Source organism: Mobula birostris, chromosome 9 (assembly GCF_030028105.1).
Source record: "Mobula birostris isolate sMobBir1 chromosome 9, sMobBir1.hap1, whole genome shotgun sequence".
NCBI lineage: Eukaryota > Metazoa > Chordata > Chondrichthyes > Myliobatiformes > Myliobatidae > Mobula > Mobula birostris.
Genome location: NC_092378.1, coordinates 14,085,897 through 14,107,888, shown reverse-complemented (window position 1 = coordinate 14,107,888; position 21,992 = coordinate 14,085,897). Strand labels below are relative to the sequence as shown.

Sequence of the window (21,992 nt, the reverse complement as noted above, 5' to 3'; positions counted from 1 at the left end):
AGGATAACAATTCAAATATTAATACTTTACTCTTTTATTTTATGCTAGTGTGTGAGTAGGAATGGTATCACTCGGCCATGTGAAGCGGATTTAATCCGGCAACCATTTGCAAAGAGGGAATGTGCTGTTCTCTATAGTGAAGTGTTCGCTCCTTGTCATAATGTGGTAAGCGTGAGGATTTTATTTCTCTTACTGACTTTACTCTTGGCATTTCTGTCTTGACTTCTGCATTAGTTTGCAAATAACTACCACCTCCCTGTCAAAAAGCAGATAAAAAAGAAAATCCTGAAGATGCCAGAAATCTGACAATGTTTGAAGTACCTAATAGGTCAGGTGGAGGGTGTGTATTTTGGTTGGGGGGAAGCAAGAATACCTGGCATCTCCTCCTCAGTGTGTGTGTTCATGTTAGGTATGATTGGAAATCTCATTATTTCATTGGAAAACGTTGGTACACATGAGTATGGTGTTTATCTGCTCAAAACTTTACTACATTAAAAATACACACATACCTCCTTTCCAAATATCCTTTAATATCATTGGTTGACAAAAATATATTAATTTCATATTTAAAGTGATCAATGGACCTAACATCAGTTTCTGTTGGCTGAGAGGGCTCCAAGTTTCTACATCCTTTTCCTCCTAAAATGCGTGTTCTCCGAGTTTTTGACTCCCCAAATTCACTAAAATAGTCCCTCCATCTATTCAATTAGCTACTCTTCATATCACGTAATCTTCCGTAACAACTCATTTCTCTTTTTCTATAACTTGTAAAATGTTTCCTGATTTAATCCATGGAGTGAGTATCTGGATGCTCTTTTTTTTTGTTGCTGCTTTATATGATTTTGATAAGGCAGACGAGCGTGGTGGCCCGCCGATAGTGAGAGATGCAGTGCTGAATTGCATTGAACTGAGCTGAGCTGAAGATGCCTAGACTCTTTCGACGTCTTTGTATTCTGTATTTTGTATTCTGTGTTTCTCACTTGTTTTTTCCCCTTGCTGTTTGCGCGATTTGTTCTTTTTTTGCACTTTGGGGATTTGATGTCTTTCTTTAAGTGGGTTTCATGGTTTTCTTTGTTTCGTGGCTGTCTGTGAGAAGATGAATCTCAGGGTTGTATACTGCATAGAGACTTTGATAATAAATATATTTTGAATCTTTAGCAGTATAATTTCCTAAATTTCAATCCTTACTCCCACTATTACAAGGCCAATGCTAAGTTTTCTGAGGGGCCTGGTATAATTAGGTGGGGTTTCTATAGATCACACCATATTGCACCTGAATTGTCACTTATCTGAAAGATCTAACTTCAAAATTAGATTATTTGACCTGCAATATTTCCCAGCTTTTCTCATTGATTATTCCTGCCACTGCACAGGCATCCTAACTATCTTTGTCAAGCCAAGATTAAATGGAAGTTTAGCTGCACAGTTCGTGAGAAAATAAGAAATCACCTGAATGGTAACTGCTAAAACCCTTGAATGAATGGTTGAGACTGCACCGTTGCTCTATCTTGGAAGCCATCTTGGCTGTGAGCTAACCGAGCACTTGGTTTCCCATTCCTCTAGACTTTCAATAACAAGGCACTGGGATCACTCTTTGAGGGCTATAAGATATTGTAAAGTTAACAAAAAGTTCCTCACTGATGACTCTCTAATCTGATTTCAGTTCTGAGCATTTGTTTCATAACTTAAATACGATATTGAAATGACTTCAATTATTTCACTTAGTAAGGTAATGTAGTTACCTGACATCCTCTAGGTGGCAGTGTTGTGCCATACAACCGTTTGTGCCCTTAAAATACGCATTAAAAACCAATATCCATTTTATTCAGAATTCGCTTTGCTTTGTTTATCTGTACAAGTAATAAAGGCTTTGAGTCTTTTTCAGGTTGACGTCACCTGGTTTTACAAGAATTGCCTCACTGACACGTGTAACTGTAACCGTGGTGGGGACTGTGAATGCTTCTGTACCAGTGTGGCAGCTTATGCACACAAATGCTGTCAGAAGGGAGTGGCAATTAGCTGGAGGTCACCTAGTGTTTGCCGTGAGTATTAACAGATATATGGTAGATATGGTACACAAAAACTGTGCTTCAAAATGGGCAGGAATATAGAAGAAAATAGACATTACAATAGCTCATTGTAAGTTGATGATAGTACTGACTTGACAATCTATTTAATGGATGAATAGCAAGAACTCTATAATTTTAACCAGAATTCAGTCATTTACTGGGCACTGTAAACACTGGAGTAACATTGATTACCCTCATCTCAATCAATACAATACGGTATTTTAAAATGAAAGCAATCTTGTAACAATATGGCTTGTTAGTTTTGCACACTAATATTCTTACTTCCTGTAAAAGGAGAATAATTGAAAACTTTCTCTTGATTTGATTGTAGGAAGTGCAAAAATCAAAAGATCAGAATCTCAGGAAATCAGCCATCATGACTTGTGGGGAGAACATCTGTAACTTTAATTAGAAATATAAATCCCATGTGACCACAGTTTATAGAAATTATTGAGAAAAATCTATTTAAGTTATATTTTCATGAATCCACTTGTGTGTTATCTCTAAAGACCATAAAATGAATACAAAGCAGTGAACTTGTGGTTAGAATTCTTGATTTTTAACTGAATCATGAATGTAAATGGAAACTAACATTTTATGGCAGAATCAGTGTTTAGAATGATTTGTACTTATTCTGTATTCTTGACATCTTTCAGCTTTCGACTGTGAATATTACAATCGAGGTATGTACATTTTTATGCCTACTTAATTTAGGAATCTTTCTTCAAATTTCAGCAAAAAGTTCATTCATTATGTGCCGTGTCGTATGACATCGGTGATCATGGTCTTTCCATGACCACAATTGTTCATGGCAAATTTTTCTACAGAAGTAGTTTGCCATTGCCGCCTTCTGGGCAGTGTCTTTGCAAGACAGGTGACCCCAGCCATTATCGGTACTCTTCAGAGTATCGGCATCAGTGGTCACATAGCCAGGACTTGTGACACGACCATCCACCACCCGCTCCCCTGGTTTCACATGGCCCTGATTGGGGATGGGGCTGAGGGGGGGCGGGGGTTGCTAAGCAGGAATTGCACCTTGCCCAAGGGTGACCTACAGGCTTGGGGAAGGAAGGGGTATCTTTTGTAGAGATGTATCTCCACCCTGCCACCCATCAGCAAAAAGTATGACTTTCTAAAAAAAAGATTCACAGTATTTCCACATTGCTTGTTTTCAGCACCTATCTTGAAGACCAAACTCTGCTGGTATTTTGACTCCTCTAATCTCCTCCACTTTTGTTTCTTGTTTAATCTTCTCTTGTGCATAAGGCATTTCTCCTCAATATAACACAAATTGTGATGTCTTGCTGTAAATGGAAAAACACTTCTTACATGCAGGAGCACAATAACTTACAGCACCTAGTCAGTTACCTGATTAAAATTCAGAATATACCAGATATCAGGCTGTGGATTTTCAGAATTGAGTAGCTCAGTAATTCTTGTGTTACAGAGAGCCCATAAAGTACATTTTAAATTAATGGAAAGAAAATCTGACTCTTCCTGTTCTTTATTTCTCCACTTCACCATGAAATCTTTTAAAGACAGGCATTGAGGAGGGAAGATCACTTAACTGGTGTCTGAAAAGAGGATGCTGTCCAAGTTGCATGCCATCTTGGACAATGTCTCCCATCCGCTACATAATGTACTGGTTGGCCACAGGAGTACATTCAGCCAGAGACTCATTCCACTGAGATGCAACACAGAGCATCATAGGAAGTCATTCCTGCCTGTGGCCATCAAACTTTACAACTCCTCCCTTGGAGGGTCAGACACCCTGAGCCAATAGGCTGGTCCTGGACTTATTTCCATCTGACATAATTTACATATTATTATTTAATTATTTATGGTTTTATATTGCTATATTTATACTCTATTCTTGGTTGGTGCAACTGTAACGAAACCCAATTTCCCTCGGGATCAATAAAGTATGTCTATCTATCTATCTATCTATTAATTGCATCCTTTTTGATAAGTGATAACATTCTGATTAATGCCAATTTTGTAACTGGATGCAGTGATTGTTCCTTTTAAATATTAAACATCATTTTACTTAATACCAATGGTATTTCATGTGGCGTGTTGTTACGGATTCTTGGAAAACAAGTTTTTTCTTTTTCTTTTCAATGCTTCTTATCTTTTGTTGATGCTGACCTATTTTTCCCAGATCAAGGACCATGAAAATCTCTGTTAACTTGTTAATTCCTTTGCTTTTAGTCAACAGGTGACAGATGGAGGTGAGTTGTGGGCACTGAGCGTTGGCCGTTTCTGTCTCCAGAAACTTTCGGGCCTTCTTATAGTACCTTTATGAATTACTCCATCCAGGAGTGGAACAGCCTAAAGTGGGAGAAACTAGTCTTGTTACCTTGGGTGGGGGAGCAGAGAAAATTTATATTTTGAATTCATTATTTTCTGGCACGTAGTGTCATGAAAATTATTGTGGTATAAAATTTCAAGTTGTTCTTGAATCATTTCAGATCTTGGAGAAGGACCATATCTGCTCATTAACTACTTGTGGAATGATACAGTTATTGCAAGCAACAGGATAAATGGGGACATTATACCTTTGCAAATAAGCAATGCTGGCGAGAACAATTTAATGAATTTCATGATTACACCTGGATTGTACAAGGCAAAGCAATCAAGTGAGCATTATTTTCAGTGCAATCTGTAAAAATTAAATGGATGATCATGGGATTTTTCACATTTCTTGTCATTACATATGATTATGAAACATATTGCCTTTGTTTTTATATACGTATCCAGCAATGCAGATTAGTTTTTGATTTTCAGTCCTTGTGGATAAAAAGTGTTAGGGAAGTCTATTTGTGGTTTTGCATCACTAGTCATCAGTAGCCACAATTCGTCCAGGTTCTTCAATTTGAGTCATTTGTTGTCCATTTCCTGTACTCAATAGCTGTAATAAAACAATAAAATGCTCTAAATCCTCAGCAAGTTTTGCTCAGCTACGGTCACTTCCAAATGCACAGCCTAACCTTGTTGAGAGTTTCCAGTATTTTCCATTTTTATTTCAGAATTCAGCATTTTTTAAGATTTTCATCAGTAGCTTAAGATATGAGGGCTATCTGCTGCATAAGATTTTTTTCCCATGAGAGATAGTTGTTTTCATAATCAGCAGTCCATATTTAAGAACTATATTTTGTTATATATAAAAAAGTCCAGCACTACGGTTTGGACAGCACAGAAATGATATTATGTATATCAGTCTACTCTGGGCATGTTGTATCACCTTAAGACAGGGGTTCCCAAACTTTTTAAGCCATGGAGCCATTCTGTTAACTGAGGGGGTCTGTGAACTCTGGGTTGGGAACGCCTGTCTTGAGCTATTTCTTTCAGACTTGAATCACAATATATGTGAATAATGGACTTCAGTATATTCCCTTTGCAAAGAAGTACTCCACAAGTTTTATTCTTAATGGTGAGTTGATAACCTGGCAGTTGGAATATTATTTATTAAAATAATCTTCCATGTAAACACATGTAGACACATAATTTGTTGATGCAGACTCTTGTCTCATTCTAAGAAACGCTACTTTTCCCAAAAGTACCATCCTTCCAATAGTTGTTGAACCAAGTACCAACCTGAATATTTGTGCAAGAGGTAAAATGTCCCTATGCACTTGCTGAATTACAGCAGAGAGCTCTCATAGAGACCTGCCAATGTTTGTCCATCAACTCTCACTGGCAAAAGGAGATTAATCAGCAACCATTTCCCTGCATGCAAGTAGAGAGTTTACAAAACCAAAGTACTTAATTGCATGTCAGGTCTTTTCTGGCATCTAAAGTCTCTGAAGTAGGTTGTAGAATTCTTCTAAGCACTTTCTAAACCCAAATGGCATTTTTCAGCCTCATTTCAATAATTTCACCTCAGTTTGATACTTTCCCCAGACTTAGATGGATATTATTTACCATGGAGTCCAATTTATGTGGTGGTAGGGAACACAAATATTTCATTTCAGGAATCGTGGTGTGGAAAATGATTTCCTATTAAATCCATACAGGTCATGGAAACTGATGTCTTCCACCTTGATTTTCTTCCTAACCACATCCTTCAAAGGCCTTGTGAAAGACAAAAGGCACCCTTTGAGCAGACCTTGTCACACTAATATGAGCCATCTTTTTGCTGAAGGTGTACATTCCAATGTATCCAATGTAAACACTCTATACAGAAGGTACGCTCCCCAAACTCCAATGAAAGTTGACCATACTTCTTAAAAATACAGCTCCTCAGTCCAAAGACTCTGTGTTGTATCTTAATATCTTAAGCAAGCTCCTGAAAGGAGTGCAAGAATATGAATTAAACTGCTGCTTGTTCATTTCAAAGAAATGGAAAGTATCTACACCATAGAAAGAGGCTATTCATCAGTCAAATTCCACAGTCAAAATCTCTTGGGTCACACTTATTCCCCAATTTCTTTTTGTCCGAACAGCAACTGAATCTCTTGACTATGTCTGCGTGTTTTTACTGATTGAGTTACTGCCATGTGATTGGTTGATTAAATATTTGAAATAATAAGCAGGTTTTCAGGTGTACCGAATAAAGTGGCCACTGAGTGTATTTATCAGACGTAAGATCTTGTTATTTGGCAAGAACTGACACCTTGCTTATCCACACTTTACTGAATTAAAAAGTCAATTGTTATACCTATTTCAATCAGGTGCAAATTCAGTTAGTAAAAGCAATTTGATGGGAGCTGAGCTGTTCATCTCCACAAAAGCTTTTAGATGTGATTAAACATAAACATTCAGTGGCTCAGTTAAACTGCCATTTTGATGTTGCAAAAATTGGAAAGTTGTAACTGGGGTGCTGAACACACATTGTTTTTTGCAGTGCAATGTGATATTGCATCTTCAACTTTCACACCATCTGAAGTACAAAAGACAGACTAAGTTAAATTTAAATTTAATATCCTTGCTTGGTTTCAGAGCTGACTGCTCTTCAGGTCTTGGTAAAGATATAACAGGTAGTTGGATATCATAAAATAAACTAATGAAAGCATTTGTACACAGATTTTTGCTTCTCTGACTAGGTGTAACTATGTAGGAGGAGGTATAGAATGCATTTCCATTAAGTATGCTCTCATTGATGCCTCTATCCCATTCAGAGTAAAGTTGTCAATCCCTTTGTCAGAAATTTGTACTGTGCCTGATAATACGTAAAGTGGAAAACACAAACATAGAGATTAAAAATATAAAAAAAAACAACAGGAGGTTCTTTATTCTAAAATTTCTGTGATCCCAAAATTTGGAACTTTATACATTCTGGAATTTTCTGGATTGGAATGAATTGTTTAGATTCTGAAAGAAACAAGTAAAATGTTGTAGCGCCCCTTTGACCTACAGATCTCAAAAAAAGCAACGTAATGGACTTTTAACATTGTAAACCAGCGAGTTGTTTGTTATGTCTCCCCTCTTGCTGTGAAGCGGAGACATCTCTTTCTCCCTTATTAGGGAGAGAGAGAGAGTCTGTGGTATGTCGAATACTGGCTGAAACTCGAAGTCGTTGGGATAACTGCAAGTCTGTGTCTTTGCTGTTGTTTTGCTCATGCTTGAGTGCTCAGTTGTGGGTGCTGATGCTTTCTTTTTGCCATTGGGGGGGATCGTTGCTTGCTGCTGCTTACGCACGGGAAGGAGGCGAGCTGGGGGGAGTGACTTCGGGGTTCTAACGTTTAATTATCATTCATTCTTTGGGGCACCCCTCTGTTTTCATGGATGGTTGTGAAGAAAAAGCATTTCAGGATATATATTGTATACATTTCTCTGACATTAAGTGTACCTTTGAAATCTTTGAATCTCTCTCCTAGAACTGCGAACTCATCTTCAAAAACAATTGATGTAATGTCAACTTACACCTTGAAGTTTACTTATCTTCTGTCTTGGAAACCGTGGTTTTTGTTATGATGTGACATGACAGTTTAAGGATATAAACTTAAGAAGGAGAAGATGGCGGTGCGACGGCAACGCGCGTGGCCACTTCGGTGGTGATGTCCGTTATCTGTCAAGTAGGGGGACCGTGCACAATCCTGATTTGATGGAGACGGATGTGAGAGAATGGAGGAATACCTGGAAAACTTCTGAAATGTCCGCTTCGCTGCCGATGCTACTGTGTGGTAACCGGAATCTCCGGAGCAGAAGGCCCCAAAATCCTTGGCTTTGCGTGTTTCAGCAGCTGGGGCGAGGTCGAAGACGCTTGGCAGAGGATGGCGCTCGGGAGGCTGTATCGGAGAGACTGGTTGGAAGCTCGAAGTTTTCGGACGGATGGACTCAGTGTCGGCTGTGGTCGGCTGCTTCCAAGGCATCGGCAAGTTGATGGTGCCTGGAGGTTTATGGCAGGGAGTTTCTCCCTTTTGCCACCTGCTATTGGGGACTCGGGAGTCGATCGACTCGGGGACTTTTGAAACTTTATTTACCGTGCCCATGGTTTGTTCTTCATCAAATTATGGTATTGCTTTGCACTGCTGTAACTATATGTTATAAATATGTGGTTCTGTCAGTGTTAGTCTTTGGTTTGTCTTGTTTTTTCTGTGATATCACTCTGGAGAAACATTGTATCATTTCTTAATGCATGCATGCATTTCTAAATGACAATAAACGAGGACTGAGTGTTCTCATAATCTAATCTAATATACCTTATATATTAATAGTTTGTTGACAGGCATTTGACTGTTGAACTTGATCCTTGTGTAAACATGTGTGTTTCCAATTGAGTCCGTGGATGGTGTGGCACAGTAGCATAATGGTTAGCACAAGACTTTACAGTACAGGCGACTTGGGTTCGATTCTTGCCACTGCCAACAAGGAGTCTGTGCATTCTCCCCTTGGCCACATGGGTTTCCTCTGGGTGCTGTGGTTTCATCCTGCAGTCCAGAGTTGTACTGATTGGTAGGTTACTTAGTCATTGATAATTGTCCTGCGATTAGGCGAGGATTAAATTGGAGGATTGCTGGGCAGTATGGCTGGAAGGTCTGGAAGGGCCTATTTTGAGCCGTTACTCAATAAATAAATAAATATTTTCCCTGCATTAGTTGAAGGAACCCAAAGGGATGTATCATAGTTGCAGACAAAGTGATGGAAAAGTCCCCACAGGAAAGAGACAGGACAGGAAGAGTTTTCAACCGTAAAGAATATAATTGGTGTTTTCTTCCTTTGCACAGATATGACATGCCATCAAGTCCTAAATAGTTTTGTTATAATCGCAATATAAGCAGAGAGGAGAAAGTTCATGACTAAATGCAGTAATAAATGCAGAACATAAGTAATGAAAAAAATTGCTTTATATTTTTAATAAGGCTACATCTTGAGGCTGACAGACATTTTGTTGGTTTATTATATAAGGAAAATAAGAGCTTGGAAATGTAATGAAATACGTTATTATTTTCACACTTTAAAGAAAAATATTTTTTATTATGCCCCACCTTAAGGAAACCTCCTGTCATATAGGGATGACAGATATTTAAAAAATATTGTATCAACTATAATATTGGAGCAATTTTTAAAATTTTGTTACAGAGAAGCATTTCTGTAGGAAATTGCAAAGAGTAATCTTAAGAAAGTGAGCTTTTACATTCTTAACCAAATTGAAGGTAAAATATAGTTTTGTTAAAAGGAATTAAATTGTAGAATTTGAATGACTCAATTGTTGACTGGGAGAAGCATTCATAAGATCAGGTAGAATGGTCAGAATAGTTTTCCTTCTCATCATTTCTGGCTCAGAGTCATGAACTTAAACTTCTCTGATGTAATGATGATCCCCGGACCATTGCTAAATCTTCATTTGGCAGCTGTTGGTCATTTATCAATGTCAATTGGTTCAAAGTTCAAATCACAGAGTGAGAAGTAGGAAAGAAGATTGTATCTGAGGGTTTTTGAATATTTTGTGGCATCGCTGAATAAAATTGATGAAACCGTTGGAAAGATTTCCTTCTAGGTAAGTGATGTGTCTGTATTTGGTTATAATATATATTTTATATTATAATACTTGCATGGAGCCTCAGGGAAAGCAAACACTACTGCCAACTTTCTATATCAATTTAAATGTGTAATGGTACTTTAAGCTGCAGGATATATACATTTCTATTCAGAACATAGTTTTTGCACGGTATTTTGAATATTTTAACCTAATTTTATGGTTGAGATGCCAGAAATTGATTTATGTATTGTTGTTATCTTACAGCACTGCCTGTTGTTTCATTTGAGTCTGCTGAAAGACCAAATTACTTCCTACACACGGGTGAAAGTGATAATCTACGATTAGTGCAATGGGAGGACAACCAACATTTTCATAAAGCCGCATCATTCATCCATCACCAGAGCAACTGGATCCCAGGCTATAGTACCTTTGAATTGTACAGCAGGAAAGGATATTTCATCTCTCTGACACCATCTGTGGTGAAAGTAGCTCAATATGAGTACTCAGAATCATTTATATTCTCAGGTAGCTTCAGAATTGAAGGTAAGTGACCAAAGGCCCATAAAACTTCCTGAAACTAAATGAATGCACTTGGTAGGCTTGATGGAACAACTTTGCCTGTAGAAACAGATCTAATATTTAAAAATGTCTTTTTTTGTGAATAGAGTTATCGTATTTTGTGTTGAACATTTTAAGGGAACACAGGACATTTTGTTATTTTGACACTTTGCCATAAATTGAAGTGGTCACTGAGGTTTCCCCCATGAATGCCCTCCTTGTCAATTACGTGTCCGCCTTGCCAGTATCATAATTCCCAGTGATACTTCACTCATAATATTTACATTAAAATATAGCCTACTCAAGTGCTGGTTTAGTACAATTCAAAATGACCTTTTCCTTTATTTTAATCCTATGGATGGTTGCTTGTGATACCATAGCATACGATACAGCCTTGCAATGCTTCATCTGAGCAAGGCTGAGTGCAAGAAGTGCAATTGTATTATTTAACAACAGGGCTGAGCCTGATCAAAGATGGACTTAGAACTATTCTTACTGGGCATTCACATTTGCCTACCTCCTGGCTGTAGAAAGGCTGGTGCAGAAAGACTAAAAATCTGATTGCAATGACCCCAACTCGCTGCATATTTGATATTGATTATTTCAAACATTGCCATTATCACATAGTACTTTGAGTTATGAAATCAGCCCTGAAGTATTACAAAACCACAATATCAACACATGAATCAACAACTGAAGCTTCTCAAAGATAATAAATCCACGGGTGGGAGTGGTATGGAGGGCTATGGTGCAGCTGCTGGTCGATAGGACCAGGCAGATTAACATTACAACATGGACTAGATGGGCCAAAGGGCCAGTTTCTGTGTGGTAGTGCTCTATGACTCTAAAATATACTGTATGTCAGATCAATGTTTATTATATCACATGATACAGTTAATTTTGGTGCTTGCAGTTAATAATTCCATTTAGAGTATTGAACAACAGTGTAGTGTGACAGTGGGAAAATATGTATGGAACTGGAGGAAATAGCAGAGGTACTTAATGAATACTTTAGTTCAGTATTCACTATGGAAAGGGACCTTGGCGATTGTAGTGATGACTTGCAGCGGACTGAAAAGCTGGAGCATGTAGATATTAAGAAAGAGGATGTGCTGGAGCTTTTGGAAAGCATCAAGTTGGATAAGTCACCGGGACTGGATGAGATGTACCCCAGGCTACAGTGGGAGGCGAGGGAGGAGATTGCTGAGCCTCTGGCGATGATCTTTGCATCATCAATGAGTACGGGAGAGGTTCTGGAGGATTGGAGGGTTGCGGATGTTGTTCCCTTATTCAAGAAAGGGAGTAGAGATAGCCCAGGAAATTATAGACCAGTGAGTCTTACTTCACTGGTTGGTAAGTTGATGGAGAAGATCCTGAGAGGCAGGATTTATGAACATTTGGAGAGGCATAATATGATTAGGAATAGTCAGCATGTCTTTGTCAAGGGCAGGTCGTGCCTTATGAGCCTGATTGACTTTTTGAGGATGTGACTAAACACATTGATGAACGCAGTAGATGTAGTGTATATGGATTTCAGCAAGACATTTGATAAAGTACCCCATGCAAGGCTTATTGAGAAAGTAAGGAGGTATGGAATCCAAGGGAACATTGCTTTGTGGATCCAGAACTGGCTTGCCCACAGAAAGCAAAGAGTGGCTGTAGACGGGTCATATTCTGCATGGAGGTCGGTCACCAGTGGAGTGCCTCAGTGATCTGTTCTGGGACCCTTACTCTTTGTGATTTTTATAAATGACCTGGATGAAGAAGTGGAGGGATGGGTTAGTAAGTTTGCTGATGACACAAAGGTTGAGGGTGTTCTGGGTAGTGTGGAGTGCTATCAGAGGTTACAGCGGGACATTGATAAGATGCAAAACTGGGCTGAGAAGTGGCAGATGGAGTTCAACCCAGATAAGTGTGAAGTGGTTCATTTTGGTAGGTCAAATATGATGGCAGAATATAGTATTAATGGTAATACTCTTGGCAGTGTGGAGGATCAGAGGGATCTTGGGGTCCGAGTCCATAGGACGCTCAAAGCAGCTGCGCAGGTTGACTCTGTGGTTAAGAAGGCAGACGGTGTATTGGCCTTCATCAATCGTGGAATTGAATTTAGGAGCCGAGAGGTAATGTTGCAGCTATATAGGACCCTGGTCAGACCCTACTAGGAGTACTGTGTTCATTTCTGGTCAGCTCACTACAGGAAGGATGTGGAAATGATAGAAAGGGTGCAGAGGAGATTTACAAGGGTGTTGCCTGGATTGGGGAGCATGCCTTATGAAACCAGATTGAGTGAACTCGGCCTTTTCTCCTTGGATCGACGGAGGATGAGAGGTGACCTGATAGAGGTGTTTAAGATGATGAGAAGCATTGATTGTGTGGATAGTCAGAGGCTTTTTCCCAGGGCTGAAATGGTTGCCACAAGAGGGGACAGGTTTAAGATGCTTGGGAGTAGATACAGAGGAGATGCCAGGTGTGAATTTTTAATGCAGAGAGTGGTGAGTGCGTGGAATGGGCTGCAGGCAACGGTGGTGGAGGTGGATATGATAGGGTCTTTTAAGAGACTTTTGGATAGGTACATGGAGCTTAGAAAAATAGAGGGCTATGGGTAACCCTAGTAATTTCTAAGGTAGGGACATGTTCCGCACAACTTTGTGGGCCGAAGGGCCTGTATTGTGCTGTAGGTTTTCTATGTAATGAACCAATCAGATCAGATGTATTTTTATTACTTTCTCAGCTTACAAATAAAATGTGTGAATTGCATCTGCAAAACCATTTATGAAAAGGAAAATCACATATCTATGGTACTTTATGAGATGGAAATAACAAACTGGAGTGAATCAGAAAAATATATTGTGTTAGCATTCCTTCTTATTGCAATTCACCCACTTTTCACAAATGTATAATGTATAGATGACCTCATTACAAATCTGAATCTGGGTTGGAACATAATAATGCTAAAGTTGAAATGTTAACAGTTTAATAGTTTTGAGCTGCACTTTGAGTAACCAGCAAAGTTCCCATTTTTAATTTTTTTTCTGATTATCAAATTTTGGCTTGTATCAAATCCCAAATGAGCCTCCATTTAATTTCCTAATATAAATATATTTTACTTGTCTGTAAGTAGCCACATTACTAAGTACACACAAATAAATCTTCGCAATATTGAAGGGATGCGGTGTGAGAAACAGAAATATACAGTGCATGATCTAATCTTTGTCAGGCTTTAACTTCTCGTTAGGGTAGACTTCCAGGTCATGATATTTCCCTTTCTTGGTGTTGGATGCTTTAGACATTCTTAACATTCTGTTCAATGGAAATGGTGAAAAAAAATGATTGAAGAGAAGGCAATGGGGCTAAGAGGGGAAATGGATCAGCCATGATGAAATGGTGGAACGGACTCGATGGGCCAAATGGCCTAATTCTGTTCCTATATCTTATGAACTTATATATTTATTTTAATTGTCATTTATCAGAAGAAGAAACACAAAATGGTACTCAAGACATCTCAATTAATATGAGTTCTTAGTGTTCTTGTCAGTTTTGATCTCTTCAAATTACTTCTACATTCCATCCCTGTGGGAAACAAGTGCATGCAGACATCATTACCCAAGTCCTTCTTTCCCAATCTTTTTATGAATACCATTTAGTTCCACTTGCTGTATAATAGACGTTATAAAATAACTGCTGGATTCACATATGGCAAATAGATATGGCCATATAAAGTACAAGACTGAGCCCTTTGCTTTCTTGCTGTTGGATCTTTCATTAGACCATGTATTTTCTATGGTACAAAAGCATTGAATAATCCTGAAGCACTGAAATGTAAAAGGAGTCGCCTTGCAAGTCAGGGATATATTGCTGAAACTAACACTACTCAAAGGGAGCCAACCAAATGCTCTTAGAACAATGCTCTCTTCAAGGTTGTTTTGCTGCATAGACTTAGCCCTTGCTTTTTACCCATGACCCTCTGCATATAAAGAGTCAGTTTATACTCTAAAGGGGAAAAGGTTGTGCTGTTCACGGAAGTTGCCTGTAACCATATCTTCTAACTACCACAGCTGTCCACATAGAAGGATAAGGAAAATATTTCAGTGTGTCTGTTTCTGGAAGTTCATATTTATATAGCAATATTACTATAAAATCACATTTTGTGGATGCTTTATGCATTGGTTTTTACTTCACTGTGCAAGGTTACGTTTCCTATTTAAGTGGGAAGTACACTTTTCAAATGTATTATTCAGAGTTATAGTTAGACTTATTACTCTCCAGTAAATTGGTATTTTACAATTTGATATATAAACTTATTAAAACATTTTAAAATAAAGAATATTTCAACTTTTTTTTAGCTTGCATTGTTATCCTATTGTTTAGGAGCTTTAGCTCTTAGTTAATACAAACCACTTGTTAGTTTCTTAGATTCCACATGAACTCTTGTGCGCTGTAACAACTACAAAAAGCATCAAGGCAGGCTCTATGTTATCATGTGACATCTGCTCCTGCCCCTTTGCTTTTCTTTGCAGTAATGTTAATAAAAATGCTCCTCTGGTCATTTACAGACAGTTTCAAGTAATGAATGTGAACTCACTCAGATTCTTTAACCTTCTTTCATTTGTGGGTCACTAATCTTTTGGAAAGACAGCAACATTCCCACACACTGTGAAAAATCAAGTTCCAGTTTATTGTCATCTGACTGTACATATATACAACCATATTCCTCCAGACCATAATGCACCCAAAAAGCACATCACACACAGCACATAAAACAAAATATTACCATAAAGCAGTTAACAGAATATATAGTGGATTCAGGTTAACTGGTCTATTGCAGGGGTCCCCAACCTTTTTTGCACCGCGGACCGGTTTAATATTGACAATATTCTTGCAGACCGGCCGGCGGTGGGGTGGGGGAGGGGAGGTGTTCAAGTAGGGTTGCTAACTTTCTCACTCCCAAATAAGGGACAAAAGTATCAGTCAAATACGGGACACTTGTGTTTACCCCAAGAAAGACTACCATGACCATGAAGCCTTGTGCGGGCACTTGTGTGCGCATACGTGCCGATTTTTTTTCCTACAAATCGGTTTTGGCTTAATCTTCCCGATTCTGTTAAATGAAACTACACTGTACATACATTATTTCTACTTTACATAGGCTGTGTATTTAACATATAATTCCTGCTTTTACTGTATGTTAGTGTTATTTTAGGTTTTATGTGTTATTTGGTATGATTTGGTAGGTTATTTTTTGGGTCTGGGACCGCTCAAAAATTCTTCCCATATAAATTAATGGTAATTAATTTCAACTTGATCATGGACAAGGATAGATCTGGTCCTAGGGTTGAGGTTCTTAACTGGAAGAAGGCCAAATTTGAAGAAATGAGAAAGGATCTAAAAAGCATGGATTGGGGCAGGTTCTTCTCTGGCATGGATGTGATTGGTAGGTGGGAAGCCTTCAAAGCAGAAATTTTGAGAGTGCAGAATTTGTATGTTCCTGTCAGGATTAAAGGCAAGGTGAATAGGAATAAGGAACCTTGGTTCTCAAGGGATATTGCAACTCTGATAAAGAAGAAGAGGGAGTTGTATGACATGTATAGGAAACAGGGAGTAAATAAGGTGCTTGAGGAGTATAAGAAGTGCAAGAAAATACTTAAGAAAGAAATCAGGAGGGCTAAAAGAAGACATGAGGTTGCCTTGGCAGTCAAAGTGAAGGATAATCCTAAGAGCTTTTACAGGTATATTAAGAGCAAAAGGATTGTAAGGGATAAAATTGGTCCTCTTGAAGATCAGAGTGGTCGGCTATGTGCGGAATCAAAGGAAATGGGGGAGATCTTAAACAGGTTTTTTGCGTCTGTGTTTACTAAGGAAACTGGCATGAGGTCTATGGAATTAAGGGAAACAAGTAGTGAGATCATGGAAACTGTACAGATCGAAAAGGAGGAGGTCCTTGCTGTCTTGAGGAAAATTAAAGTGGATAAATCCCCGGGACCTGACAGGGTGTTCCCTCGGACCTTGAAGGAGACTAGTGTTGAAATTGCAGGGGCCCTGGCAGAAATATTTAAAATGTCGCTGTCTACAGGTGAGGTGCCGGAGGATTGGAGAGTGGCTCACGTTGTTCCGTTGTTTAAAAAAGGATCGAAAAGTAATCCAGGAAATTATAGGCCAGTAAGTTTAACGTCGGTAGTAGGTAAGTTATTGGAGGGAGTACTAAGAGACAGAACCTACAAGCATTTGGATAGACTGGGACTTATTAGGGAGAGTCAACATGGCTTTGTGCGTGGTAGGTCATGTTTGACCAATCTATTGGAGTTTTTCGAGGAGGTTACCAGGAAAGTGGATAAAGGGAAGGCAGTGGATATTGTCTACATGGACTTCAGTAAGGCCTTTGACAAGGTCCCGCATGGGAGGTTAGTTAGGAAAATTCAGTCGCTAGGTATACATGGCTAGGTGGTAAATTGGATTAGACATTGGCTCACTGGAAGAAGCCAGAGAGCGCTGGTAGAGAATTGCTTCTCTGAGTGGAGGCCTGTGACTAGTGGTGTGCCACAGGGATCAGTGCTGGGTCCATTGTTATTTGTCATCTATATCAATGATCTGGATGATAATATGGTAAATTGGATCAGCAAGTTTGCTGATGATACAAAGATCGGAGGTGTAGTAGACAGTGAGGAATGTTTTCAGAGCCTGCAGAGGGACTTGGACCATCTGGAAAAATGGGCCAAAAATGGCAGATGGAGTTTAATACTGACAAGTGTGAGGTGTTGCACGTTGGAAGGACAAACCAAGGTAGAACATACAGGGTTAATGGTAAGGCACTGAGGAGTGCAGTGGAACAGAGGGATCTGGGAATACAGATACAAAATTCCCTAAAAGTGTCGTCACAGGTAGATAGGGTCGTAAAGAGAGCTTTTGGTACATTGGCCTTTATTAATCAAAGTATTAATCAAAGTATAAGAGCTGGAATGTTATGATGAGGTTGTATAAGGCATTGGTGAGGCCGAATCTGGAGTATTGTGTTCAGTTTTGGTCACCAAATTACAGGAAGGATATAAATAAGGTTGAAAGAGTGCAGAGAAGGTTTACAAGGATGTTGCCGGGACTTGAGAAGCTCAGTTACAGAGAAAGGTTGAATAGGTTGGGACTTTATTCCCTGGAGTGTAGAAGAATGAGGCGAGATTTGATAGAGGTATATAAAATTATGATGGGTATAGATAGAGTGAATGCAAGCAGGCTTTTTCCACTGAGGCAAGGGGAGAAAAAAACCAGAGGACATGGGTTTAGGGTGAGGGGGGAAAAGTTTAAAGGGATCATTAGGGGGGGCTTCTTCACACAGAGAGTGGTGGGAGTATGGAATGAGCTGCCAGATGAGGTGGTAAATGCAGGTTCTTTTTTAACATTTAAGAATAAATTGGACAGATACATGGATGGGAGGTATATGGAGGGGTATGGTCCGTGTGCAGGTCAGTGGGACTAGGCAGAAAATGGTTTGGCACAGCCAAGAAGGGCCAAAAGGCCTGTTTCTGTGCTGAATTTTCTATGGTCTCTAATTGCTTCTTCGCTTTACGCCATTTCGGCTTACGAATGGTTTCATAGGAACGCTCTCCCTTAGTGGGGGAAATACGGGACAAGGGTGGTCCCGTATGGGACAAGCCAATTTAGCCTAATATACGGGATGTCCCGGCAAATACGGGACAGTTGGCAACCCTATGTTCAAGTTCAACAGTGCGTGACAGGGAATGAGGAAAGGTGCATCTGACTCATATCGTTTCATATCGCCAAATCATATAGTTTCCTCATGGCCTGGTAGCACATGCTTTGCAGCTCAGGACCGGTCTGCGGCATGGTGGTTGGGGACCACTGGTCTATTGGTTAACAGGGACAGCCGCTTATTTGGGACAACTCTTAAGGAACAAAATACTAATTGAGAAAACATCTGGGATTCCCTTCATTTATTTGGGACACCATGCCATTTAATTGGGATAGAAGACTATTGGCAAACTGTTTCTAGCTAGTGCCAGTTGCGTGAGTTTGTGTGGCTGTTGGACACCACATTGTGCTTAGAGTGAACAGTTTTTGAATAGCATTAATTGCATGTGTTTGTGTTCAAAAAGCGGTGATTTTTGTTACTGATTGTGGGCAAGAAATAAGCAGTCAGACAACTTAGAGTTGTTTTGCTCACTGCAGTTTCAAGCATTTAGGCTTGAAGATGTCAGTAACACCCAGGAGTGAAAATGAAATTATTTCACCACTTCAAGTTGGAAACTACAAAGAATTTGAAGGTATCGACAGTTATCTTGAATGTTACAATGAAAATGAAAATTTGGAATTTGTAATAGTTGAAAGCATTGCAGGAAGACTGACCATTTTGCTACTCAGTGTCTATGCTAATTTTGTTAATTTACAGTCAATCAAAAGAACACAGTAGGGTGTGTTTGTTATCCTTCCTAATGATGATGGCAGTGAAAACTGAATGGGAGAGCTTGTAAAGTGGAAAAGACATTGCAATGGGACAGTTCCATTCTTTTGACCTCTGAAGTCTGGGTCTCATTACAAACTGGGATTTTCCTTGGTTGTAGTGGATACTGATAACACTTCTGTGCTTTCTCATGCCCTTCACTCTCCACGAAGCATTGCAGGATCACTTTCTTAGCCATTGGATCTCACTGTGAATCTCATCCTAGTCCTCTGGAGCTAACTTCAGATGCCAGGACAGGGAGGTCCCTATTTCACTGGGGTATGAGGCCCTCTGGTACCATCACCTGGTAGTCCACCTGCCAAAGTGGTGTACCAGGGCGTAGCTGCTGTCACATGCAAACAGATACTCACAGCCAAGGTGGGAGCTAAGTGTCCACTGGTACCCAAAGGTGAGTGAGCAGTCCCAGGACAAACACGACAAGCCCCTTCACCAGAGGTGTTTCTCCTCCCACCCTACGTGTATAGCAGTGTACACTGGATGAATTCTTGCATCGATAACAATTAGGAACTAATACACCGTTCTATAGAACTGTAGTAACACTGGCAGTGTTCGAGTTTGTTCTGCTTTTTATTTAAATACATAGTTTGCTACTTGGGTAAATGGTAGTTTGTCTTTTTTATACCTTCCAAAGGGTTCAAGGGATTCGTTTTATTATCAAAGTATGCATGTACAATACTACCGATATTTGTCTACTCCAGATAGGTACCGAAAGACCATGGTTTTTGATGAAAGAAAAGACATCAACTTCCCCCCCCCCAGCATAAAAAAGAAAAGAAACAAAACTCACAGACTCCAAAATCCCCCCTCCCTACAGCAAAAAAAAAGTGACAATAACAGTCCCTGACCTCCCCACTCACGGAGAAGAACAGTGACAATAACAATCCCTGACCCCCTCACTCGCAGAACAGAGACAGTAACACTAAACCCCAAACCCCTCTTACACACAAAAACATTAACAGATCATCCACCCGCCAATCAGACACAAGAGAGAAAACATCAAAAAAACTGAAGGAAACCAATACATCACATGCAGTAAATCTCAAAATATCAGAAACATCTTTTTGTCTGCATACGACGAGAGCAGCCGCAGGAACTTGGTCCTTACAAAAAGAGTGACTGCTGAGGTCCAAATGCTGCCGACCCAGGGCCGAACACACCGATATGGCCGCTGACCATCTCTGTTAGGGGCCTATGCTGACCCCCACCGTATTCACCTCGATGCTTCAATCTTCCTCACCGCTTCAAGGTGAAGTTGTTCATGACCCCGCGCCTCGTCTCTGGTCTTCTCTATGAGTCAGCTTGTGTTCTCGGTCCTTCTTGGCTCCCCGTCTCTAATCTTCATGAGGTAGCTCTCCCGACACGGCGTAGTGCTGGATCCTTCAACGGAGTTCTAAACTGTACGTCAAAGAATCTAGAAGTTTCTGTAACACAAGCAAGACAAAAAGACCAATTAGGGGGCATAGAAAAAGTGAAATAATTGGAAAGATTTGCTATCTGAAAGATGTCATCTGAGGAATTGTTTGCTGGCACCATCTTGACTATTTCCGTGAAACTTTGGCTAATTGGGACAGCAGCTTAATTTGACTAAAATGTACTGGTCCTGATGTGTCCCAATTAATCGGAATCCACTGTAATCAAAGTGCATCACAGGTAAACAGTAAACAGCTCGCAGTCCTAGTGACGAGACCGCGGTGGTGGCAGGGTATTCATTAGTCTCACAGCCTGAGGGAAGAAGCTGTTACCCAGTCTGACAGTCCTAGTCCTGATGCTCCTGTAGCTCCTTCCTGACAGTAGTGGGTCAAAGAGATTGTGGGATGGGTAATTGGAGTCCTTAACAATGCCTTGGCCTTTGTCTGCATTGCTCTGGACAAATGTCACAAGTAAAGGGGAGGAAGATCCCCGTGATGCCCCTGGCAGATTTTACTGTCTACTGCAGGGTTTTGTGACCCAGTGCCTTGCAGCTTCCCTACCATACAATGGTGCTGCCTGACAGGACACTCTAGATGGTGCTTCTATAGACAGCTGTTAGAAAGGGGACAGGGAGACTTGCACACCTCAATCACCTCAGCAAGTGTAGATGCTGCTGTGCCTTCTTGATTAGTGAGGAGCTGTTGTGGGTCCAGGTTAGATCATCCATTAGTCATAGTCATACTTTACTGATCCAGGGGGAAATTGGTTAGAATGTAACTATTTCCAGCGCTAAAAAAACAAATAAAACTCTCTCCACCAGCATGTTAGAGAGGGTGCAGCTTCAACGTGTTACCGTGAGAAAAAAATACAACAAATAACCTAAGTTAAAAAGTTTAAAAGTTTAAAAAGTAAGAAACTAAACGGAGCAGCTGTAACAGGCTACGTGCACGACCGGCGCATGCGCACTTTACGTATTACGTATTAAATGTGATTTTTTTTCTATTTGTTTTCATCCTTAATACCTCTGAATCTTTTAGAAGTCACCACATAGCCCATTGCACGTTGATTACATGACAAATGAGAGGGCTAAGGTACTGGTAGGAGCAGTAGTACGCATAGCAGCTGGGCATAGAGCAACTCTATTGTGGAAATCTACAGCTTAATATGTTCAAGTCAAACAAGCGAAACGTGATAATAAGGTTGTGGTCACTCCAAAAAGATTTTTAAAAAATCATGGATACAAACATAAAATTAAAAAAATATATTTTTATACAGAAGTACAATTCTTTTTCTATTCTTAATCATACACGTGAAAATTAAAACTAAAAGAAAACAAGAATAAGGTTTAAGCTATGAATTTTGTGTAATTGCTTAAGAGTGCATTGATGCTCAGGATGGCAAAGTAAATTGCATATTGCCTTCCAAAATGATACTGAGTTCTCTGTAGTCAAGTATTAAATAGGTTTGTCTTCCTGCACTACAACTCTAGCATGGTGGAGAGATGAATTTTTGAATGTTTTAAAAGATTCAATTAATTATTTAATTCTGGGTATTGAATACAGAT

General features: G+C 39.6%; 1 protein-coding gene across 1 annotated transcript in view; it reads left to right on the top strand.

Moving 5' to 3' along the window:
• Positions 1 to 21,992, top strand: part of otogl (otogelin-like) — a 171,535-nt gene that overhangs the window by 88,660 nt on the left and 60,883 nt on the right. Inside the window, exons 29-33 of the mRNA XM_072269291.1 lie at positions 49 to 165; positions 1,886 to 2,042; positions 2,726 to 2,752; positions 4,541 to 4,708; positions 10,258 to 10,536. Of these exons, the coding sequence (XP_072125392.1) occupies positions 49 to 165; positions 1,886 to 2,042; positions 2,726 to 2,752; positions 4,541 to 4,708; positions 10,258 to 10,536 (748 nt within the window). The remainder of the gene's footprint in view (positions 1 to 48; positions 166 to 1,885; positions 2,043 to 2,725; positions 2,753 to 4,540; positions 4,709 to 10,257; positions 10,537 to 21,992) is intronic.